Source organism: Staurois parvus, unplaced genomic scaffold (genome assembly GCF_062004578.1).
Source record: "Staurois parvus isolate SC_StPar_1 unplaced genomic scaffold, SC_StPar_1.0 ptg000472l, whole genome shotgun sequence".
NCBI lineage: Eukaryota > Metazoa > Chordata > Amphibia > Anura > Ranidae > Staurois > Staurois parvus.
This window is the reverse complement of record NW_028318268.1, coordinates 2,363,943-2,390,290: the sequence shown is the minus strand read 5'-3', so window position 1 is coordinate 2,390,290 and position 26,348 is coordinate 2,363,943. Positions and strand designations below refer to the sequence as shown.

General features: G+C 42.2%; 1 protein-coding gene across 1 annotated transcript in view; it reads left to right on the top strand.

Annotated features, from left to right (window-relative positions):
* The window catches only part of LOC149452447 (peptidyl-prolyl cis-trans isomerase FKBP8-like), an 88,524-nt gene that overhangs the window by 11,568 nt on the left and 50,608 nt on the right, over positions 1–26,348 (top strand). The window contains exons 2-6 of the mRNA XM_089689389.1: positions 3,069–3,232; positions 6,707–6,795; positions 17,755–17,972; positions 20,422–20,594; positions 24,150–24,227. Coding sequence (XP_089545515.1) covers positions 3,069–3,232; positions 6,707–6,795; positions 17,755–17,972; positions 20,422–20,594; positions 24,150–24,227 — 722 coding nt within the window. The remainder of the gene's footprint in view (positions 1–3,068; positions 3,233–6,706; positions 6,796–17,754; positions 17,973–20,421; positions 20,595–24,149; positions 24,228–26,348) is intronic.

The following is a 26,348-nucleotide window of genomic DNA, read 5'->3' as shown; positions in this document are numbered from 1 at the left end:
TGAGGAAGAAATTCGATTCGATGCAAATTTATTCGCTGCGAATTTAACTTATAAAAAGGGTTTCTAGGCTTCAGAGAGCCTTTATATTAGTGCAGAACACTGTACCTTTAATTTAAATGCCCTTGGAGATGAGGAAGGAGAAGGAGAAGGAGAAGGATGAGAAGAAGGAGAAGGATGAGAAGAAGGAGAAGGAGAAGGATGAGAAGAAGGAGAAGGATGAGAAGAAGGAGAAGGATGAGAAGAAGGAGAAGGAGAAGGATGAGAAGAAGGAGAAGGAGAAGGATGAGAAGAAGGAGAAGGAGAAGGATGAGAAGAAGGAGAAGGATGAGAAGAAGGAGAAGGATGAGAAGAAGGATGAGAAGAAGGAGAAGGATGAGAAGAAGGATGAGAAGAAGGAGAAGGATGAGAAGAAGAAGAAGGATGAGAAGAAGAAGAAGGATGAGAAGAAGGAGAAGGATGAGAAGAAGAAGAAGGATGAGAAGAAGAAGAAGGATGAGAAGAAGAAGAAGGATGAGAAGAAGGAGAAGGATGAGAAGAAGAAGAAGGATGAGAAGAAGAAGAAGGATGAGAAGAAGGAGAAGGATGAGAAGAAGAAGAAGGATGAGAAGAAGAAGAAGGATGAGAAGAAGGAGAATTCCAAGCCGGCAAAAAGTGTATCTGCAGAATGAAAAGAAGAATGAGAAGAAGAATGAAAAGAAGAATGAAAAGAAGAATGAGAAGAATGAAAAGGGGAATGAAAAGAAGAATGAGAAGAATGAAAAGAAGAATGAGAAGAATGAAAAGAAGAATGAAAAGAAGAAGAATGAAAAGAAGAAGAAGAAGAATGAAAAGAAGAATGAAAAGAAGAAGAAGAATGAAAAGAAGAAGAATGAAAAGAAGAAGAAGAAGAATGAAAAGAAGAATGAGAAGAATGAAAAGAAGAAGAAGAATGAATGAAAAGAAGAATGAAAAGAAGAAGAAGAATGAAAAGAAGAAGAAGAATGAAAAGAAGAATGAAAAGAAGAATGAGAAGAATGAAAAGATTCTTCTTCTTCTTCTTTTCATTCTTCTTTTCATTCTTCTTCTTCTTTTCATTCTTCTTCTTCTTCTTTTCATTCTCCTTTTCATTCTTCTCATTCTCCTTTTCATTCTTCTCATTCTTCTTTTCATTCTTCTTTTCATTCTTCTCATTCTTCTTTTCATTCTTCTTCTTCTTTTCATTCTTCTTTTCATTCTTCTCATTCTTCTTTTCATTCTTCTTTTCATTCTTCTTCTCATTCTTCTTTTCATTCTTCTTCTTCTTTTCATTCTTCTTTTCATTCTTCTTCTTCTTCTTTTCATTCTTCTTCTTCTTTTCATTCTTCTTTTCATTCTTTTCATTCTTCTTTTCATTCTTCTCATTCTTCTTTTCATTCTTCTTCTCATTCTTCTTTTCATTCTTCTTCTTCTTTTCATTCTTCTTTTCATTCTTCTCATTCTTCTTTTCATTCTTCTTTTCATTCTTCTTCTCATTCTTCTTTTCATGAAGAAGAAAAGAAGAATGAGAAGAATGAAAAGAAGAATGAAAAGAAGAAGAAGAATGAAAAGAAGAATGAGAAGAATAATGAAAAGAAGAATGAAAAGAAGAATGAGAAGAATGAAAAGAAGAATGAAAAGAAAAAGTATTCCAGTACAGCAAAAAGTGTATCTGCAGAGAGCTCCGCTATTTCTGACAGTTCTCTGAAAGTTCCTTCACATTTACAGCGGTTGAAACATTGTATCTGTTTCCGAATAAAAACATCTGTATCCTAAATGGAAACAAATAGATACAATGTTTCAACCGCTGTACATGTGAAGGAACTGTCAGAGAACTGTCAGAAATAGCGGAGCTCTCTGCAGGGACACTTTTGCCGGCTGATTGGGAAAAATCCGATTCGCGCACCCGAAGTATGCTAATATTCGGATTCGCCGCGAATCGAATTTTTCCTGAAATTCGAAACGAATTCCACTTCGCCTGGTTCGATTCGCTCATCTCTAGTTGCCACCTTTGCAAAGTCCATGTGTGAAATTTCCTGGCTACTAAATATTCTACGGTCAACTGTTAGTGGTATTATAACAAAGTGGAAGCGACTGATAACAACAGCAACAGCCACGTAAAATGACAGAGCGGGGTCAGCAAATGCTGAAGCGCACAGTGCTCAAAAGTCGCCAACTGTCTGCAGAGTCAATAGCTAAAGACCTCCAAACTTCGTGTGGCCTTCAGATTAGCACAACATGGCCGAGCAGCTGCATCCAAGTCTTATATCTGCAATGCAAAGTGTTGGATACAGTGGTGTAAAGTACACTGCCGCTGGACTCTAGAGCAGTGGAGACATGTTCTCTGGAGTGATGAATCACGCTTCTCTGTCTTGTAATCCAATGGACGTGTCTGGGTTTGGGGGTTGCCAGGAAAATTGTACTTACCTTACTGCATTGTGCCAACTGTAAAGTTTTGGCATTATGGTGTGTGGTTTTTCAGGGGTTGGGCTTGGCCCCTTAGTTCAAGTGAAGGGAACTCAGTGAAGGCTTCTACTAAGGCATACTAAGACATGTTGGACAATTTCATGCTCCCAACTTTGTGGGAACAGTTTGGGGATGGCCCCTTCCTGTTCCAACATGATTGCACACCAGTGCACAAAGCAAGGTCCATAAATACATGGATAAGCAAGTTTGGAGTGGAGGAACTTGCCTGGCCTGCACAGAGTCCTGACCTCAACCCGACAGAAGACCTTTGGGATGAATTTGAAGGGAGACTGCAAGTCAGGGCTTCTTGTCCGACATCAGTGCCTGACCTCACAAATACGCTTGTGGAAGAATGGTCAAACATTCCCATAGACACACTCCTAAACCTTGTGGACAGCTTTCCCAGAAGAGTTGAAGCTGTTATAGCTGCAAAGGGTGGGCCAACTCAATATGGAACCTCAATATGGAATAAGACTGGGGTGCCATTAAAGTTCATGTGCGTGTAAAGGCAGCTGTTCTAATACATTTGGCAATATAGTGTATCTAGGTGAACCCATACTGCAATTTTGCTGACTGTAATTTTTTTTTTATTTAACTTATTTTTTTAGATGATCGGCTATTGAGAAAGAAAATTCTGAAGCCAGGTTTTGGTGAAAAGCCCCTCCCAGGTCAAGAGGTGACTGTTACTATCATGGGAATTTTGGAAGATGGAAATCTGGTTGAGAAGGATCCCAAACTATCCTTTGTCCTGGATGATGGCGATGTCATACAGGTTAGGATTAAATAAATATGTTTAAAGAGGATTTACCTGGAAAACCTACGTATATCTAGTTGGAACACCTTTATGCAATAATGCTGTAGAGAAATTCAAAGATGTAACCCCCCCCCCCCCCATTTGGCAGCTAGATGACCCCACGGTGGGAGAGGAAGCCTTAGTGTAGACAGCCTTGATTGCTTGCCAATCCTGTCCCTGCCAGCTGAGGTACACATTGGGAAAAGGGTCTATATAGTATGGCAGGAGGATTTAGAGAGCAGTAACTGAGCTACCAATAGTGGGACAGCGTGGTTGTATTCTTTTGTCTGGAGGCCAGAGGCGGAGCACCATGTAGGCTGGAGGCCAATATTGTTTTAGCTTCCCCTTTGGCAGGAAGCTGGCGGGTTTTTGTTAGTTTTGCAAATGGAACTGTCAACACCCTTCCCTTGGAGGATGTTGGGCCCGTAACCATCCCTCCTTGCTAAATAACTGGACACTCTCACCTCTGCCTCTATTCCTTCATCCATTGTGTAGCATGTAAGCCAAGTTCCGACACCTCCTGAGGTGGCTGAATCAGATGTCCCTTCATTAATTCAGTAAATGTTCTGAAGAAACTGGTGTGGAATGCTTTTTTGTCTATCCCTGAAAAAACAAACTTCTGGCTGGGATGGAACTCTGGAGAATACTTGTAAAAACAGGCTGGGTTGCCCTCAAGATGTTCCCTAATAGAGGATTATTGGAATCTCTGGGGCCCAATGCTGAAAGCACATGTACTACACCCAAGGGACAGGCAAGAATAGGTTGAGTAAACGTGCTTCCCCATTATGTTACAAAGCTAAACCTTCCATAGTTCCATTGTTAACAAAAGCAAAACTCTGTTTTTGTTCATATTGCTTAAACTGAAGACAGCCCAATCATGAAAAATAATGCTCAAATAACTTTCACAATGCCACAGTTTTACAAAAAAAAGGTGTTGTAGCTGAAATTTATTTAGATCTGAGTAACACGAGGGGTAAAAAAACACATAAGAATGTTTATTAAAATTTGAATGTCCCTTTTAAAGTTTCACTGCAGGCAAATATCTAAATACACCAATGAAATGCATGCAAAACTGATATGAATGTACAATATATGTAAAGCACTGCGTAAATTGACAGTGCTATGCAAGTACCTGTAGTAAATGAATAGGAGCTGTTCTGCCTGCCAAATGGTTTGCAATTCTGCCCATTCAGTTCTGAGTTTTACACAACCTTGGCACATAGCACAGCAAGAATACCCCTTTCCTTGTTTATTTATTACAGGTACTTATTTAATTTACACAGCGCTTTACATATATATTGTACATTCACATCAGTCCCTAACCCTTAAGGAGCTTACAATCTAAAGTCCCTAACTCACATTCATATATACACATACTAGGGACAATTTACCTACCAGCATGTCTTTGGAAAGTGGGGATAAACCCAAGCAGGCACAGGGAGAACATGCAAACTCCAGGCAGGTGGTGCCGTGGTTCGGATTCAAACCAATGACCCTAGTGCTGCCAGGCGAAAGTGCTAAGCATTTAGCCACTGTGCGCTCAGCTGCTTCTATAGTTACAGTCACAATGGTATCATCTCTGCACCCTCTGCCTACTGATTGGAGAGTGAAGGAGCATCAGGAGGTAAATGAGGTTATTCCTCTGCTCACTATGCTTTCTTCTCCATGCAGGTTGTTCCTTGTCAGAACACTTTCACACATCGCACCTGACTGGCTCCTAGTCCTGCCCTTCCCTCTCACTATCTGTGTATGGGATAGCAAAAGCCCAAATTCAAGTACTTACACCAGCTACATTTACAAAAAATAATATTTAAAGATTTTTTAATGTATGTATATACACATTTACTTTACTATAATTCAACAAATTTTATACATCTACCCTATGTCAAAGCCAAACTGAAAGCATGGAAGAACCTCCCCCTGTCCTTCTTAGGCCTAAATAAACTTATTAAAATGAAAATTCTACCTAAATTTAATTACATATTGTGCAATTCTCTACAATGGATCCCTAAGTCCTTTTGTACACATTTAAACAAGTTACTCTCCTCCTTTCTCTGGGGCTAACGACCCCCTCTGATATAAACTGTCCACTCTTATGCACCCTACCTTGCAGAGAGGATTGACTCGTCTAAACTGTCATCAGTACTTCCTTCAAATGCCCCTTTATGGATTAACCCTTCACTGATGCATTTCTATCAGCTTTCTGAGCCCATAGTTTGGACCAAGCATAAAATTAAAATATTAGCAGATGTAGTATCAAACCTTTCATTACGTCCTTTTGACATATCCCATGTTTTCAGGTATTAGTTGTTGTCCCATGCTTTCGAAAAGCCAATTCCCCATGAATAAACTTTTATTGAAGCATTCTGATTTAGAAGGGGCACTGCATTGTGACTGCTTAGAAAAACCCACCTCAGTCTTATATGGGCATCTCCTCCAAGTGTCCTCCCCTGAGTTATCACTACTTCGTCAATGCTGGGCCCATGATGTCCCAGGGTTGGACTCTGAGGACTTGGATTTATGGGGTTCTCCTATAAAATTCTGGTATCTCTGTGAAATTGCCTCATGCAATTTAAAATAATTCACAGGGCCTATTTCACTCCTTATTGGTTGCAAAAAATGAACCCTTCCTGCTTCCCGGATTGTTGGTGATGTAGCCATGCTCCTAGCGATTTTATACATATTTTCTGGTCTTGCCTGACAATAGACACTTTCTGGGTGCAGGTGATGTCAGTTATAACTCTCATGGTGGGTAACTCCTTAACCCTATCTCCTGGAATCTGCTTGTTAGGATTGGTGGAGGACCTGGTTCCTAGAGTGGCTGAAAGGACGCTAAATGGTCTCCAATTGTTCTACGCTAGAAAAGCCAACACATTGTACTGGAAGAAACAGGCTCCCCCCTCCTTTACCCTCTGGAAACAACTGATCAATGGCACTTTACCATTATATAAAGATGCCTATCTGTATAGAGAATGTCCCAAAAAGTATGACAAAGTCTGGGCAAAATTATTAGCGGAACCCCCCACAGAAACTGACACATGACCATATTCTGCTTTATTTTTGATAACTCATTGGATGCATAGGGTGGGCTTTGGCTATCTATCCATCTATCTATCTATCTATCTATCTATCTATCTATCTATCTATCTATCTATCTATCTATCTATCACTAGCCATTATAAACCTGATTTTATTTGTAAATTTTAATTAAATATAAAGAGAGAATTTTATATACACACTATATAGCAAATGTGTACAGCTGTTTCTTTTACAGTGCAGAGCCTATGGACTGCCCAGAGATTCTGCACAGAAAGCTGTGGGAATATAACATGTACTATAGCTGTTTCCTTTGACTAATACAAATTCTGGTAAGGATATGTAATCTGTATATGCATGTCTGTCATGTCTAATAGAAATTGTGTTTTGCTTTTCTTATTCCTTGTACATACACAGGCACTAGAGCTGGGAGTACGGTCAATGCAGCTTGGAGAAGTGGCTTTTCTGCTAACAAATGGCTTATATGCCTTCGGTCTTCTGGGAAGGTATTTAGCATATGGCAGCTTAATAAACATAAGTATAGTGTTATGTAAATAGAAATTACTATAGAAGTGAACCCTGGAGGACCTGCTGGAACATAAACAGCTCTCCTGCCTTCCAAGTTGTGACCCCCCCCGTAACTGCACCCAAAACACATACACCCACCAGGGCTAACAACCAGGCATAAGTCCTTTTAGTCTTCAAGATAATTTGCTCAATAACTTGAGAAGGTTAGGAGTATAAGACACCCCAGAAGCCAGCCTCCTGAAAGGAAATTGGCATTTGATAAAGCAGAAGCAGTCAAATAGGTTGTAGTAACCCTAATATATTGGTAGCAGTCACCATAATTGATGGACAAATAGTTCCTTCACCTTTTAATAGATTCCTGGCTGTTGACTCTATATAACAGCACAGTCACAAGTACCTTGAATGTTTGAGCAGCGAAAATCTCTGTGCAGTGTCCTTGGGCAGCAACTTCTCACAAGGTTTCTACACAGCAGATTCCACCGAAAATGCTCCCCGTGGGTAGCCCATTCCTGTTTTCCTAAGCCTCTGCCGCAGGCCAGCTTTCTTAGATTCTTTAGATCTCTACCATAGGTCAACTCTTTATGCCTCTGCCAAAACACCAGTTTTAGATTCCTTAGGCTCAGGTTCAGAACCCCAAGGTGATGAAAACCCTTAATCAACTGGACATCTTCTCCAGGCAGGAGCCCTGCAGACAAAATGAGCCCTTTCCATATCATACCATATACACATCAGGAAAAGCCTGAGAGGCAAGTAACCTTCTAGAAGGTTGCTCCATATATTTATCCTCTCCCCTCAGCTTACATCACTGAAATACCCCAAACCAGCAACTGGCCAAGGCAGACAAAAATTCATAACTCAATACATTGTACTTCTCAGACTTACTATTGGAGAAACGTCAACAGCAGCATGCAGAAATAATCAATTGTCCTATCTTAAGAAAAACCTAGTGAAAACAGATAACATAAACAAAGCCCAGGCTGGCTGCATACAACAATAAATTGACTTATGGACACTCCAGTTTAAAGTGAACCTCCAGGATTGCACCCCTACTATTATTATTATTGTAGTGCTACCCTCTTGATGGCCACTGTGTTTCTGGGTCCCCCTAAGCTTCACACAGCCAGGCAACACCCATTTTCCACACTTGCATCCACAGTCAGTGAACAGTCCATGAGCTTGGTTTTTGTTATTTTATTAGGGGAAATAACTTGAATGGGGTAATACTGTAGGGATTATGGGATTCCCAGCTTGACTGAATCAATGCACAGGGACAACTTTCTTTCTATTTACAGAAACAGATCCTGGACTGTTCTTCTCCTTGAATGCAGGCAGTCTTTACAGATCAGTAGCAAAAACCCCTTAGGGGCTAGGGACTCTCAGCTCCTTTGAAAGTCAGCACATATTGTTGCAAACTATATGCAGACGTATCTCCTCTCCCCTGTGGAACTGCTCCCAGCTCCACAGCCTGCAGACACTACCAGCCCTCCTGGCTGCTCTGAAGATCTCCCAGGACAAGGGGAAAGGATTTAGCACAACGCTGTCCTTTGAAAACCTGCTACACGAGACAGTCTCTCCCCTTGTAAATCCCTGGGTGTGCTGTTGTACTCACTCTGTCCTCCTTGCTCACACTGCTCCCAGGCATTGATCTTGATGTACTGAATGGATCCTCCTGAGCCAGCCCAAGCCCAGCCTGGAGACCAGCCCCCCCCCCCAAACCTAGGGGACCCCTATCAGGCCACCAACAGCCTCCTCAGCACTCCAACTTCGACCTGACTCCCCCACTAGCACAGCGCTCTCATAATTATGGGTTAGTCTATCACACTACCGGGGCCTCCAAACCTGGGATTGGTCAGAGTCCCATAAACATGCAGATTAAGTTCAATCCAACCCTTTTGCCCACTGGCTTCTGGAAACTTCCATGGTCCTCCAGAACCAAGCGATAGGAGTCCCAACCTGCTGAGTAACCCAGCCTGCCCTGCAGTAACCCGACCTAATTACAGACTCATACAGTTTCCATAAGTTCTACCATAATAAATGTACATACGCTAATACTAGTAGCACACTAGAGGGTGCTACAATATTATACAGGATTTATATAGCGCCAACAGTTTATGCAGCACTTTACAATAAAAAGGGGAACAGCACAATTTCAATAGAGTTCAAAACAGAAGGAATAGGAGGACCCTGCTTATGGAGCTTACAATCAAACTAAGCAACCTAGGCTAATGTACACAGGGGTGTTGATAAGGGGGTACCACCAGTCCTCCTGTACAGGGCCCAGACCACCAGGGGGGCCCAGGCAGATCAGATGTGGGCAAGGGGGAGCAGTTACTGGAACCCATCCCCGTTATGGCTCCCTATGCAGCAGCTGAAAGCTGACTTCTTCTTCTCTCCTGTCTGCTGGCTTTCAGCTGCTGAAGAGGGAGCCATACAGGGGATCGGTTCCAGTAATTGCCCCCTTCCCCCCATACCCATCACCCTACCTGTGCACCATACATTTTCCCCTGCTAACCAGGCCCTCCTGTGTGCCCCCACCCCCACAATGCTGCCAGATTCCCTCCTCTCTTTCCCACTGGCAGCTGCAAGCGCAGAATAGGATCCTTCTGGATGGAGAGTGGGGAAGTGGAAATATTTCACATTTACCAGACCCTTTCTGTCCTCAATGAACACAATAAGTGATCTGTACTGATCACTCACTGTGTTTGTTCATAACTGAAGCATGGTAAATTGTGGGTTTTTTCTTTTGGGGGGGGGGGGACTGTCAGGTTGGCTGTATGGGGCCCCGTGGTTTCTAACAGCAACTCCATCTACATGTTATCTAATCTGGCCCTTGGACTAAAAACCAGGCACCTGCTAGCAGCGCCCATATATATATTTGAAAAGAGCTCCAGGGTACTCTAGTATGCAAAATGTACTTGCTATCAGTGACCCCTAACATCTCTCTTCTGACCAGCAATGCAGCCCACCATAGTGATAGGTTACTAGGAATCTGTGGGAGGTAGGAGAAGACAGGTCAGCGTTTTACACAACACAGCACCCGCTCACAGGATTGGAGGCTTTTTGGGGCACTGAAGAGGACTTTTAAAGATGCAGTATGTGCAGCCACAAGCAGGCATCTATATTTTAGTCCAACAGTCAATTTATGTAGTATGCAGACCTGTCAGGTTTACTTTAACCACTCAAGTCTTGAGATGTTCCGTTGTCAACTAGAATTACCTGACGTGTATGAGAGACTGCAGAGCTGATTGGACTATACAGAACTTAAGTGCTTCTTAATTAGGAGATAGAGAGTGTTTTTCCTGTTCATTGTATGTAAGGTCATGGTGGGTGGGAATCTGCAGACATCTAGTCACCAGTTAACATCAGGTTAGATTCAAAATGGAATGTATTTTACAAAAATATATATTTTAAGGAGTACTTCACAGAAGAAGCATTGACGTCTTTCTCCCAGGAAGCTCAGATATGCTCTACCAGCATACCAGCTGTGCTACATTACAGATTAGAAAACTGGAAGTCACTGCAAGGAGTGAAATGGGATCAAGGTGAAATTAGTTACTGAGAGAAAGACCTGAAGGACATTAGTGCTTGTACTGTTAACTTTGAGGATGAATTACACCACAGTGCCTGCAGCAACAGGGTACATTGAGGACTTCTAAATCTCACTTACCATTTGTTAATAATATGTAAATGTTTGAATGCCTATAGTCTAGCCACAGTTCATGTGTGAATATCTGTGTATATATAAACAATATATAAATATATAATATTATATAAATTGTATTTATTTTATTGGCACAAGGTGCACGAATGTTTATTCACGGTGATAATTAAGAGAGATTAACACACATTGGTTTAAATAATAATTTTAAAACAATAAATAAAGCGCGGCACCCAATATTTTTATTGCATAGTCTAGCCACAGTTACACTTTAACCCAGAATGAAACATCAGACAACTGTTTAGGTTAGAAAGGGTCAGATCCTTGATTCAGTTTGCACTTCTGCTTGTGTCCCCACTGGAGAGATTTCTCTTCATGTCCTGTCCATATAATACCCATAGATTTGCTGCATGGTGCACTTCCCTCTCTAGTGTGCATTACCAATATACACTATATTGCCAAAATTATTGGGACACCTGCGTTTACATGCAGATGAATTCAATGGTATCCCAGTCTTACTCCGTAGGGTTCAATATTGAGTTAGCCCACCCTTTGCAGCTATAACAGCTTCAACTCTTCTGGGAAGGCTGTCCACAAGGTTTAGGAGGGTGTCTATGGGAATGTTTGACCATTGTTCCAGAAGCACATTTGTGAGGTCAGGCACTGATGTTGGATGAGAAGGCCTGGATCGCAGTCTCCGCTCTAAGTCATCCCAAAGATGTTCTTTTTTTATTTACTATATTTTTATTGATTTCGTTTGCAAACAGATAAGAAAACCCACAATATATAATTCCATAAAACTCATTTTACAATACATAAGTTTACATATTCCCTTCCCCCACAACCACCAACCTTACCCTCTCTTTTCTCATCCCAAACGTGTTCTATCGGGTTGAGGTCAGGACTCTGTGCAGGCCAATCAAGTTCCTCCACCCAAAACTCCATGTCCAGTGGTGTATTTAGATTGCCCTAGGCAACACAAAAATTTTGCGCCCCCCCAATGAGAGAGTGAGAGAGTCAATAAGTGTATGTATATATGATTCTCTTTCTCTCTCTTTCCCTCTCTCTCTCTCTCTCTCTCTCTCTTCCCTCTCCCCCCCCTCTCTTCCCTCTATCTCTCTCCCCTCTCACTTCTCTCGCTCTCTTCCCCCTCTCTCTCTTCCCCCCCTTCCTCTTCCCCCTTCTCTCTCTCTCTTCCCCCCTTTCTCTCTCTTCCATCTCTCTTCCCCCTCTCTCTCTTCCCTCCCTCTCTCTCCCCCTCTCTCTCTCTTCCATCTCTCTTCCCCCTCTCTTCCCCCTTCTCTCTTCCCCTCTCTCTCCCCCCTCTCTCTTCCCCCTCCCTGTCCCTTCTCTCTCTCTCTTCCACCCATCTTTCTACCCCTCTCTCTCTTCCCCCTCTCTTCCCTCTCTCTCTTCCCGCTCTCTCTTCCCTCTCTCTCTCCCCTCCCCCCTCTCTCTTCCCTCTCTCTTCTCCCTCTCACTACCCCCTCTTTCTCTTCCCTCTCTCTCTATTCTTTCTCTTCCAGCTCTCTCTTCTCTCTCTCTCTTCCCTCTCTCTATCCTCTCACTCTCTTCCCCCTTCTCTATTCTCTCTCTCTCTCTCTCTCTCTTCCCCCTCTCTCTTCTCACTCTCTTCCCCCTCTCTCTATTCTCTCTCTCTTCCCCCCTCTCTCTCTTTCCTCTCTCTCCCCCCTCTCTCCCCCCCCTTCCCTCTCTTCGTTTCTCAGATCATATGGGGCTGCACACACACACCTGCGCCAGGGGCTGCTGATCTCTGGGCAGCAGGAAGGAGGGGGGGAGGTGTGTGCAGCCCCATACCATCTCTCAGTGCAGGGAGTGAGGCAGGGAGATCCCACAGAACACAGCACAGCTCACCTCCTCCAGGCTCTCCTCTCCCTGCTCCAGGCTGTCCCCTGGTCTTGGCTCGTCAGCTGCTGGAGGGAAAGGTACAGGACCATCGCTCTGCATCTGCCCTCCCCCACATCGATCCTCCTGCTGTCCGGGCCACTGAAAGAGTACCGAAGGTACCCCTCTGATGGCGGCCCTGCATGGCTCTGTCCGCTGCTCACAAGGTCCCTTCTTCCCGGGGGGCGGTGCCGCCCCCCTAAAAATTTCCACCCTAGGCAAACATCTTGTTTGCCTAGCGGTAGATACACACCTGTCCATGTCTTTATGGACCTTGCTTTGTGCACTGGTGTGCAGTCATGTTGGAACAGGAAGGGGCAATCCCCAAACTGTTCCCATAAAGTTGGGAGCATGAAATTGTCCAACATGTCTTGGTATGCTGATGCCTTAAGAGTTCCCTTCACTGGAACTAAGGGGCCAAGCCCAACCCCTGAAAAACAACCCCACACCATAATCCCCCTTCACCAAATTTTACACATGGCACAATGCAGTCAGGCAAACCATTCTCCTGGCAACCGCCAAACCCAGACATGTCCACTGGACTGCCAGACAGAGAGGCGTGATTCATCCACTGCTCTAGAGTCCAGTGGCAGCATGCTTTACACCACTGCATCCGACGCTTTGCATTGCACTTGGTGATGTAAGGCATGGATGCAACTGCTCGGCCATGGAAACCCATTCCATGAAGCTCTCTAAGCACTGTTGTTGTGCTAATGTGAAGGCCACACCAAGTTTGGAGGTCTTTAGCTATTGATTCTGCAGACAGTTGGTGACTTCTGTGCACTGTGCGCTTCAGCATGCACTGACCCCGCTCTGTCATGTTACGTGAGCTACCACTTGGTGGCAGAGTTGCTGTTTGTTCCCAGTTGCTTCCACTTTGTTATAATACCACTAACAGTTGACCGTGGAATATTTTGTAGCCAGGAAATGTCACAGATTGACTTATTACACACATGGCAACCTATCACGGTACCACACTTGAATTCACTGAGCTCCTGAGAGCGACCCATTCTTTCACAAATATTTGTAGAAGCAGTCTGCATGCCTAGGTGCTTTGTTTTATACACCTGTGGCCATGGAGGGGATTGGAACACCTGAATCCAATGATTTGGAGGGCTGGCCCAATACTTTGGCAATATAGTATATATTTCTATAGCAATACTGTAACAAGCGTGGATACTTCATAGGAATATATGCACCATGTAAAAAGAAAACGAATGAGAAAGTGTGTATTAGTGCAATGCCCTGGGTCACTGGCATAGGATGTGAGAAGATGATATTTAATAAAAAAAAAAAGTTTCAGCTGTACACCCTGGTGCCGCTTTTTGTTTTTTTCTAGAATAAATGCCAGATGACCATAATTTTGAAAACAACTGACTACACAAATATGTTCTAAACCAGGGTAATAGATTTTTCTCCTTCTCTCATTCCCTTTCATTATAAAGCCACCACTAAATGACAGTAAGAATAATAGCTCTGAATAGTTCTTTGTGATTCTGTAAAAAAATGCAATTTCTAAAATTCTTTGTTCAAGATGTTTCCCAATATATCACCCATTAGGAATATACTGCAGATGCTGACATTGGCAAGCCTATTGAGATGACAACACTCGACAGCAGCTGCACAATCAGAAATATAACTGAATTTATGCGTTTCAGATGTTTTATTTAGATCACTTTTCAGACCTATCATAAGCCACCCTGCAAGAACAGTATTGTCATAAAAGATGACAGTAAAGCTATATATTTAGCTTGCATGCAGCTGTTTCATTCTTAAAACATTTAATTAGTGTACCATATGGTACAGTGACTTATGATGAGAGAGTAAAGCCTAGAACGGTGAAATTTTGCATTGCAATTAGGTTAGTCTATTCTAATACAGCAGGAGAGTCAATACATTTAAAGTGTTACTAAACCAAGTCCCCTACATTCACTATATCTGGTCTCCCACAGCTCACACAACATGGAAATGTTATTTTAGCAAATATAAACTGCTAAATACCTTTTCTCATTAGCAGTATATAGCAGTCTTTTGACTTCTATCAGTGTCCAGCAGAGCACTGGTTAAAGCTTGTAGAAGGAGTTTTCATTCTCTCCTGACTGTCCTATGAGGCTGTATAACCCCCTGACCCTCTCTCTGGACTGGCCCTGTGCTGATCATATGCACCCTCCCAAAGAAAAAAAAACTCTCTAGCCATACACACTAAACTGAGCATGTGCAGAGTGACTCTTAGAGCTCTGTACTATCAGGTAATGGATTTCGGACTGAGGAAGAAGGGAAAGATCAGATAGGACAGGATCAAATAGCCTTTTTTACACAATGTGGAGGATTAACCCCTTAGGTTCCACAGTGAATATAACAAGTATGCTTTACTGCATATACAGACTGATTTTACTGTTGTGGGTTTAGTAACATTTTAAAATAAAAAATATCATTAAAACAAAACTACATTGCATCTGAACACCACAAACCAAAAACTCTATTTAATTCATTTGTAATATTCAAAGCAAATTCACCCATCCATCCATGTCTCCATTCTTTATTTTACTGAGAAATCACTTTGAAAAACACCCCCTAGCATTTCTGGCCGTGGCCATCTTGAGTGATGGCAGATGATGAATCTAGCATTTACTTCCTGGAATCCATCTGCCCTTATATTGCAGTGGTTTTTATTGAATAATTTTCAGACAAGTAATACAAACGAACAATGTCCTGTCAGAATATGTAAATGATAGAACACCACAAATAACAAAGTTTGTCACAGCGTAGTTGTCATTTGAGGCAGGACAAATGTTGCAACACATAGAGATTAGGCGTAACCCACTCAAGCAAACAGAAGAGAGAATAATGCGGAATAGAGAAAAGAGAATAGGGAAAGCGAAGGACAGAGGGAAGGAGAGGGTCAAGATGAGGGATATTAAGGCACAGGAATATATTGAATCCACGGGTTTTATCACATTTTTTTGTATTATTGTGTAGAATACAGATGAGCTTGTCATTAATCATAATTTTATTCAGTTTATTCTTAACATAGTCAAGCGGGATAACCAATTGCTTTCAATGTCTAGCTATAGTAATTCTTGCTGCCAACAGCATATAGGTGATCAATTTATGGGACTTCCTGGGAACATGATCCGGAAATTTATGAAAAAGGGCCATCTCCGGTGATCTGCGAATATTTTCCCCCCGTCACTGAAATGATCAAATTAAACATGCAAATCCAAAATCTGGTTGGCATTGCCACCAGATGTGATACATAGAACCCACCTGACCACAACACCGGAAACATATCGCAGAAGCAGATGGCTGCATCCTCACAGTCCAAGTAGGGACCAAGTACCATCTCAACAATGTTTCATAGTTTGCTTCAATTAGGGTAGTATTGATGGAAATTTTAGATCCATCTGCCCTTAGCTCACCTATGCAGGCAGGAGAGTGTGCTCAGCTGAGAAAACCCCTTCTCCCCTCCTGGGATGTATGACATCATTTGCCTAGGCATGGAAACCAGGAAGTAACTAAAGAAAATTAAAAAAAAAAAAATTAAAAAAGTAAATATTATATACTTTCCTATCTACTGTATTTACTAATGCTAGCAGCATAAGGATTACAAATAGTCCATGTTGACCGAGATGACCTACTGAAGTTCCACTTTAATCTCAGCCTGGTTTTCAGTTGACAGTGTGTCATGTACCGGGCTGGAGTTCAAGGCGACGAGGGTGATCTTTCTAGAACCTGCAGCCCATGCATCCCTCAAAAGAAAAGAGGTGGTGCAGAGTGACAAACATGTGTATGGCAAACTTGGATGCTAAGGTTTCGGAAACCAGTGAAGCAGGCCCAACATGTAGAGCACATTGGTAGAAAGAAATTTTTGAACATAAATACCAGGATACAGGATGCAGTCAGCAACAAGTAAGCAGTAAGGTACCAGGCTGAAGGACAATTGCAGAGTCAGGAAGTGTCGGTTCACATATATGTGGATTGGATGTGGTTTGAACTGCATCCAATCCGTATGACATGTGAAATGACATTGCTTCCTATGGTTCCTGTTCACATATGTCTGGTGCACTTGTGGTGCCGATTCAGTCCAGATTCAGTGTGGTTTGAAAAAGAGTCATGTACGATTTCTGAGCAGTGTGGTCCGGTTAAGGTGTGGAGTACCTGCTTTTGACCTCTTTGGAAACCAATTCTAAACCGCACATGTGTGAACAAGATAAAATCCTGACCTAATCCTGTCCTGAACCTGATGTAAACCTGACATGAACTGCTGAACAACTAATGTGTCAGTTAGCTGTGAAACCTGAGCTTCAATCTGTACTGCCCATGTGTGAATCAGCTCTAAGGCAAGTAAAGTTTCAAGGCATCAAGCAGATTCAGAGGAACTTCAGGACCAAGGTCAAGGACAAAAAGTTAGGCCATTAAGGCTTGGTTCACATCTGTGTGGGTGGTGCCGCTGCACATCTGCACGAAAATCCGTGCAGCCGCACCACTCGCAAAGAGAAATGCGGACCTGCAGGCGGGTGCCATTAGTTCTAATGGCACACCGCCTGCACTGCAAAATACAACCGTATTGGGAACCGAGGTGCGTTTTCAGAAGAAGTGCAGGGACCTCTTCCATGCGTGTCACGGGCACGGGAGTCCATTCAAATGAATGGGCTCTCATGCTCGCGCAAAACACGGCCCGCATAGCCGCATATATGTGAACTGGGGCTAAGAGAGCATAGGAAGAAGGCATTTGGGTCAGGATTATAATAATTATGGGTGACTGATGAAAATAGTTTAGCATTGGTTCCACAAAGCAGAGCCTTACAGTACCCTTTAGGGTTCAATCCATGTGCATGTCAGGACCTTCAGGACAAAATGGAGGGTTAACTTATGTTCTCAAAAATTTAAGATATATCAGAGAGGTAAAATTCAGAACATTGCAGATTTCCTCTCCGGAATTCTTAGACTACAACATATGAAATGTTAGTGGGTGCTTTATCAGCAATGACCGGAAGCTAATCCGATTGAGCTTTGGCGTTATAACATTGGGGTTGGTATCTGGACACAATAGAAGGAATCTTAATAGCCTACACACTCTCTATCCCATGCAGCAGGTTCAAGTATGTTTGTAAATCCAAACAGTCCATACTATAAGTGTGGTAGTATATAACGATAGCATTTTGGTACTGAAATAGGTGTGAACTGGTGTAGAATGTTTGAGTATACTAAACCTAACAATGGAAATTTTACCTTGTCATCATTTAGTAAAAGTGCCTTAAAATTCAATATTGAAATAAAATAAATTACACTTCGGTAATGTTGTTTTAAGAACAATAATATTAAATAAGGATATGCATGCACAAAATTGACTTTTTTTCTGATTGCCTTGCAGGGATCCAGACATCCCATCGGATGCATCTCTAATATACAAAGTGACTTTAATCAATGTCAGGGACAAGCCTAGTCTAGGTGTTCTTACCACTGCTGACCGCATTAGCCTTGCAAACCAGAAACGGGAATGTGGAAATTTTCATTTTGAGCGGGAAGAATATCGAAGTGCCATGCACTCTTATAGCCAAGCCCTGAGCATTCTCACTCTACCCACTGCAGGTAATTGTTACTGCAGAACATACCTAGATTCTAGATACTGCTGCCAACAATTTATCATACTGTTCAGTCATTTTTTGAAAAACTGTCAGTAAGTACAAATCACAAGCTTTATAAATAAATTATGTGGTGATCATATTCTTGAGTAAATACATTATTTCAGGCTTTAAATATACATCACATCAGATGTTCTTCAACTTAGCTTTCAAAATGTTCTCTCTCCCTTAAAAAAAGTGTAATTATGTGTTTTCCAATTTAGCATTATACGTATAAGAGCTGTTTATTACAAAAATAAAAGCATCTTACAAAAATAGCTAAGATTTTAAGTAAAAAGGGTTCATAGTAAAGATGCTGAAAGAATTTCTGTTGCAAATTGTATTATTTAATTTACTGCATGACACACATTGCTGGCCCCAAACTGCAAGACACTTCAAAACAAGAAATAGTACAAAGGAGCCATAATAAAATAAACAATAAAATATACCCACCTGAAATAAGTTTTAATGGTCGAAAATTGGTCATAGTGTTTATAGAAGGGGTGACCTAAGTATATTTTAACAAACATTAAATAACCAAATTAGATCTAAGGTGTAACCTTAAATGCACATCCCAAACCATTAAAACAATTCCAGTAAATCAAATCTAAGATTAGACGACTAACGTTCACTAAACAGCACCATGACAGGACTTGAAATACAAGGGTTCTTCAAAAAGTTTCCGCACTTTCATCCATGTATATATATGTATATATGTGTTAAAATTAGTGTGGAAACTTTTTGAATAACCCTCGTACATAAACGAGGGCGGGTGCGTGGTAACCTAGGTCCTCTTCGGACAGAAGACTGAGTGGAGATAGCAGAGACTGCCAAAATCAGCCAGTAGCTAGGTTGCTTTTGGGAAAATTGATGCTGAAAACTCCCATTAGCAACCTGAAAGAGAAGAAGGGGAGGGGGGAAGAAAGAGCACAGAGCCCTTTCCACTATCCATGGTGTCTCCGCTGAACGTTAAGAACCCAATCATTCTTATCTAATAGGAAAGACATTTTTTTATACATGAGCTCTTACTCGGGGTAGTAGTGTAATAATATAAAAGACAAGCAGTGTTGAACTTTAAGCAGATGTCATATATAAGGTAGTAATTATTATCATAGTCAAAGTGATTTCATATGAAGGATGGAGAGTAGTCATCCCTACCAGAGGTTGGATGAGGATTGAGCTGCAATCTTTTTGCACCACTGGGGGTAGTGTGTGGGCATTCTCATGTAATGTTCTCCTAGTAGCTGTGGAGACTTCCAGGATCCCCATGGTTCTTGCTGTCAGGGTAGACAAGACTACCATGGAGGCTATGGGGTAGTTCAGTAACGACACTATGATGGGTATGGAGTGATGAGACTATTCTATTAATATCTTAATGAAGTATTTGCCCTACATGGTCCAGCAGACCAAAACCTGGATCATCAGTTTTTAATGCACCTCTAATTGCTTTCTCTATTATATATGTAATTACAAACTGTACATATTACTCAAGAGACCTGAAAAACTGCAGTAGTATATAAACCAAGTCAATCCTTTTTTAGAGAAAACAGGTATAATAAACTTAGCTGGGTATACACTAGTAGAATTTCGTACAACATTTGTGGTTGTAGAATGTTGTAAGAACATTTGTTTGTCTTTCTAATCATTATTTTTTTTAAACCTTTCATTCATTCATTCTAAAATCGATTGCTAAAAGCAAATGAGAACTTGAACTACTTTCCAACTACATTTGAATGTTCTGAGAATTTTCATACAAATTTTCGTTCAAAATTCTACTAGTCTATACCCAGCTTAACACCCCAGTTTTTATAAAAGGCATCACCGCTACCTAAAATATCTGGGACCAAGTACATTATAATATAGATAAATCAGTCCAATATTTTCATACATATGCAACAGTCACTAAACTGCCAATAATAACCAACGCATAGCCAAATGGGTGAATATGCACTGGTATAATGTATGGCATTGCATGTCTAAACTTCCTATAATTAAAAAGAACATGTAAAATAATCTGAACTGCACAAAGTAATTGATGCACAGTGTTCCTTTAACTAAACAATATTTGCTTGGAAACTGCCTGAGGTCAAACGTGTGCGTCACACGGTTTCAGGACGGCTGGCCACATAGTCATAAATGCATTAGAGAAGATTATCGGAGCACAAAATGTGCATCACAAATAGGAAACATAATCATGACGTTAATAAGACCTTTGTATCCTCACAATTGCTGTTAACCAAATTAGCGTCTCCTATAGGTGTCTTTTAATCACAGATAACCAAGAGATACACAGTACTTTGCATGATGGTATTCCAAAATGGAACATTATGTCTGGATATGTTGTCATGGTACCATGCGGCGGGGTGTTCATACACTCATCTCCTGGATAATGACTCACCATTATCTGTATTACTCAGAACCCCTGAGCTCAGAGGAAGAAGAGGAGATTCGTGAACATAGAATCAAGTGTCTGAATAACCTGGCAGCTGCCCAACTCAAGCTTCATCACTATGATGACGTCATTAATTCCTGCAATGCAGTCCTAGAGATGGATACTGACAATGCAAAAGCACTTTATAGGAAAGGCAAGGTAATGTCACCTTTCCCTTTTCCACATGACTAAGAAATGGAACATTGCAATATGCTTTCTGCTTTTATTGGCCAATTACAATGTAATAGAAAGATTATATTTTGCCTGATTGTTACTGTCCAAACTGATTATAAACACTATCATTATATGAAGGTGACTTTGACATTTGCCCACCCTTGAAAAAGCTGCCAAGCCATGAATGCTGTCACAGCTTTCAGGTCAGTATTCAGCATATGAGAATGGAAAAGAAACAAACGAATTTACTAAGAATATGAAAAACCTTGACCACAAGTCTTGTTCCCACTGCCCTATACCATGCCTAAAGGGTAGGTTTTCCTACAAAAAGAAAATACAAAATCAGTAAAAGGAACATTACTTACCTTCAACGTGATGTGTCCCTTGTGTCTCTAGTTCAATAGTAATCTTCCTCCTCTGATGTCCCACCCCCACCGCCGTAATCTTCTAGGGTTAATAGAACTGAGGAGCTGTCATGAGACTTTATCAAGAGTGCCTGACTATGCCCACCTTTTCCACCCATATCCTCCATTCACAGAAGCTGTACTGCTGTTTCTATGAATGAAACGTGATCAATGAATGAAGGACTTGTGGGTGATTGAAAGGTCTACCCTCTCCATTCATAAATCAGTTTTCATTCATAAAAACTGTAGCATGGTTTCTATGAATGGGGTAGCTGGGTGGAAAGTGCGGGCAAAGTCGGGCATTCTTGATGAGTGCCTGTAACAGCTCCTCAGTTCTATTAACCCTATGGTGTTGGGGGGGTTGCATTGGAGGAGGAAGATTAGTACTGAACTAGAAGAAGAAAGAACAAGGGACACATCACACTGAATGTAAGTAATGTCCCTGGTGCTTATTTTTAAAAACAAATGGTCACTGAGTATGGTCACTCCCGCCATTTACTTTGAATTTTCATTCTACCAAGCCTGTTAATAGGCCCTGCACAGGGAGCTCATTAGCAAACTCCAACTTAACTATTCTACATATAGTACCCCACTGACCCCCAGTGGCATGTGAAAGACCCCTAGTGGCAGGGCTGGTTAGCATTTACCCCAGGGCTGAGTCCATGGCTAGTTATGGGGGTTAAGAAACATTGGGTGCCAGATACTTGAGTGTCTTATGTTACATGCTTGCAGAGAGAGAGGGTTAAAGGCCACAGACACCAATAGCAGCTTACAGACTCCAGATCCACTGCCAGCTTGTACAGTGTAAAGGACCTTCAAGCCAATACAGGCAACACTGTATATAGTACACTTCAGCTTGGCTAGCAGGCGCTTCCATGCTTCCTCCTAAGTCATCAGGCACCTCTGAGGATCCAGCTATTCCTAAGCTCCTTCCTCCACCAGGGTATCCCTTCTGGGTTCTTAATCTTGGTTCAACTTTCCCCTCTACCAGGCAGTACAGTGTCCAAGTACAACTTCTGGCCTAAATCCAGGCCCCAGCAAAAAGCTCATATAAGACTCCATACAAGCTACAGGCCTAACAGGTCAGACTACAGACAGCACACCTCCCTTGGCTGATGCCTAAGTAAGATGACACCCTCACAAAGTCATCCCCAAATAGTAAAGTCCTCCCCCAGCATGCAGTTGTGAGGTTAGTAGTGAGCCCTTGTAGATTGCCAACTCAGGGTTCCCCAGGGTGCAGAGTCTAAGCCCCAGGTTGCTTCTTCCCCTCTGATGGTGGGGATGGTCTTGCAGCAAGCTGGAACCAGGTCATGGCCCCAGGTATGCCCAGCTGACGATGCGGAGACCGCTTGCTTATGCAGATTACAGAAGACAAAAGAGAATCCGGGAAATGAGCCGAGGTCAGGGTGGGCGACAGGCAAGTAAAAATAGTAGACAAAGCCAGGGTCGGAACACAGTTAATCAAACACAGAATAAAAGTTTTTAGAGATTCTGTATATATCCCTACAGAACAGACAGTGCATTGTCCACATGTGTTTATCTGCTGCTTCTCTGCAAACAGGAAACAGGAACTTTATCATAGAGAAAAGACATAGATGCAGCCACAAACTTATAAACACTGCCATCTACTGGATGAAGAACATATCTCTACTGAACACTAACACTGATTTAGTTGTTGGAATACAAAAATACATGAACACTGTATTCTAATACAATGCAAACCAGGAACACAGAGAAGCTGGGAAGTTACTCAAGCAACGTGGGCTGCACTCAGCATGTCTTATATAGGGAAGCAGCCTGGGAGGCGGGCCGGGAAGTGATCGAAAGGAAAGTGATAGAAATCCAAAGTAGAGCAAGCGACAACCATAGGTGAACACAGAAGCCAGCAGCACTTGTGTTTAGAATCACAAGTCTAGCGGAACCACTGCAGCAAGCAGGTAAGAATTTCACCAGAAGGAAACTGCAGGCTAAACCATGGCAGCAGCAGTGGCAATTAACCTATTAGTGGTTGGTCAGAGGGAAAATACATATTCATTACCCAGTACTACTGAGGCTTCTCATTCCGATACCAGAGCTACCAGTGACACTTGCTGACAGGAGGCAGAAGCAGCAGCAACAGCGAGCTTAGGGGAAGACCAAATGAGTGCAGGACTACAAATAGGTTTGGTCTGTTTATCACCCAACTAACTTTAGATAGTCGCCCCTGTTTAGGGCAGGGTGGCTGCACTGGGACAGGAGTGTGGACAGTTCTGGATATGGTCTGGTTGGGAAAAAGGAGGTGGAGCTTCCTGTGTTATTAGATTGAAATTGTGAGCAAATATGGCAATCAGCGTTCCATTACCTGCCAATCATGCTCCCTGCTGAGTCACAGCTAAAGCTCTCTAATTATTGGGGCACTGCAGCACTATGATTCAGCAGGGGGAGTGTTGGACCTCTGGAGACAGACCACTACATTCATACAGAGAGCAAGGTTCCTTCTCTGCAGCATGCTGGCAGGGGACATGCTTTTCTACTCAGGTTGTGGCTGTTTTCAGGCTCCATGCGCACTGGCATTTTTTAAGCTCCTAGAAGCTGTAATCTGCATTTTTTTCTGCTCCTAGAAGCTAAAGAGTGTTATCCTATGTGTCTATGCACACTATTTTAGGCTAGTAGTGTTTTTCAAGCTTCAGCAATTAGGATCATAAAAAAAAATAGTTTTTGTAGAATTTTTGGGAGTGATTTTCTGGCAGAAATGCTCCTAAACTCTACTAAAACATCTTTTTTTCTAGCTTTCTGTCACACATGTACTGTAAAAACACTAATAAAACGCTAAAACTCCCAAAAACTTCTAAACGTGAGTAAAAATGCTATTACCAGTGTTTTTTTATCCAGCATTTTTTTGAGCTTAAAAAAAAACATTAGTGTGCATGGAGCCTAAGGCTTTACAAGATTTTTGAAATGTACTTAGCTGGTTTAAAGTAAAATTAGATTGTGCTTTACTTCATGCAGAAAACTAATTTATTCTTTAATTTAGCAAGGTTACTACAAATATGATGCTTATAGGATCAGAGGCATAAAAAATATATGAAAAGACCATTCTGTGGAATGTTTATTTGCCCACCATTGTTAATTGTCATTGTCTTTGAATCTTTTGCAGGTGCTATCAGAGAGAGGAGAGTATGAAGAAGCCATGTCTGTTCTAAAAAAAGCACTTAAAATGGAGCCAACAACGAAGGTATGTTACACTTTGGAGGATGAACCTTAACTCTTGGTAGCACCCAAAAACCTCATATACACTATATTGCCAAAAGTATTGGTCGGCCTGCCTTTACACGCACATGAACTTTAATGGCATCTCAGTCTTAGTCTGTAGGGTTCAATATTGAGTTGGCGCAACTATAACAGCTTCAACTCTTCTGGGAAGGCTGTCCACAAGGTTTAGGAGTGTATCTGTGTTCCTTCACCCAAACTCGCTCATCTGTGTCTTTATGGACCTTGCTTTGTGCATTGGTGCGCAGTCATGTTGGAACAGGAAGGGGCCATCCCCAAATTGTTCCCACAAAGTTGGGAGCATGAAATTGTCCAAAATGTCTTAATACACATTTCCACTGCTCTAGAGTCCAGTGGCGTCGTGCTTTACACCACTGCATCCGACGTTTTGCATTGCACTTGGTGATGTAAGGCTTGGATGCAGCTGCTCGGCCATGGAAACCCATTCCATGAAGCTCTCTACGCACTGTTGTTGTGCTAATCTGAAGGTCACACCAGGTTTGGAAGTCTTTAGCTATTGACTCATCAGACAGTTGGTGACTTCTGCGCACTGTGTGCTTCATCATGAGCTGATGTTTGTAATAGTTTTTATTTTGTTTTAAATAAATACTGTAGGAGTTACACTTTGCTGGCTTTATTCTTGTGTAAATCTCTGTGGCTGTGTATCAAGTTTCTATCCGATTTACTATAGGAGAGTTGGAAAGTTCAGGCAGTGGCACACTTAGGGGCATGTGGTGTGTGTGGTCCACACCAGATGCCCCAATTCCTTGGGGGTTGGCCAGCTGTCCGGCAATTGTTTTCTTTTTGTGTTGCACAGTATATGCAGCACCAATTCAGTAGCAGTTCAGAACCAAGGGGAGGCTCCTTTTTGGCTCCGGTCACATGAAACAGCCTAAGGGAGGACTTCTCTGCACTTTAAAATTCCACTGCATCTGGTAAGTTGAGGGAGAACATCTGCAAAGAAGGAGTCTGTACTGGGGTAGGGGGGAGTCTATACTGAGGGGCTAGGCTGAGGGATAGTCCGTACTGGAAGGTATCTGTACTGAGTAGATCTGTAGTCTGCATTGGTGTACTTAGTAGGGTGTAGGGGGTGCAGTCAATCCGGGGGGGGGGGCAAACTAATCCCAGGTAATTAGAAGCACAGTCCTGTTTAACTGTGCTGTTTTTGGAGCTCAAGTACCCGATTTTGACAGGTACCCGCTCCCACTTCCAGTCCGATCGCCTAGGTGACCGGTAGCAGAAGGTGTCCTCCCTCCCTGTAGTCTTTTGGGACACGTGACAGGTCCCAGAAGACTGCAGGACCATTCATGAAGTGCAGCGCTGCTTGGGCAGCGGGTACCCGGCTGTGAAGCCACAAGCTGTCACAGCCAGGTGCCCACACTGAGGATGCCGGCCTCCTCAAATACAGGACAGCCGGTGAAACAAGCAGCGGGGGACACACCACGGGACCGAGGGACAGGTGAGTGGCTGTTTTTTAAAAGTCAGCAGTTACAGTTTTTGTAGCTGCTGACTTTTATTTTTTGACAGCGTGAGTGGAACTCCACTTTATCCTTTAAAATGACCCTGTCCACAGGGTGTCAGTGCTGCTGAGTGATTTCACTGCAGGCTGAACAACATCTTTGTCACCCTATTACAGTAAGCGGAGAGGTAGCTGATCTACTGACAAATCACATTATGTTATGGGGACTGTATATATTATGCATAATATACTGGATTTCATTCTGGATTTTGGCCATAGATCTACTTTAGTACTATAATTCTTAGATGGCCATGACAACTCTGCAAGAGTACTAAAGGATACATTGTGCACTTTCCAGTCAGTGGCTTGGGGCACTCAAAATACATGTCTCGCTTTCAGTGGTTTAGGAAAGATCCGGTAAACAAGCCAACTGTGCCTCATAATCAGCAATAACAGGACTTACTGTTCTGAAGTGTGCTTTGCTCTCGAAATAATCCCCACACAGTTCTCACCATTCTATTCTTACAGCACCAATCACTTGCATGGAAAACGATTAAATCAAAGCCTGTGATTAAATTGACAGCAAACGTTCTGTTAAGTCTCACTTTGTCTGCTGGTGGAATCATT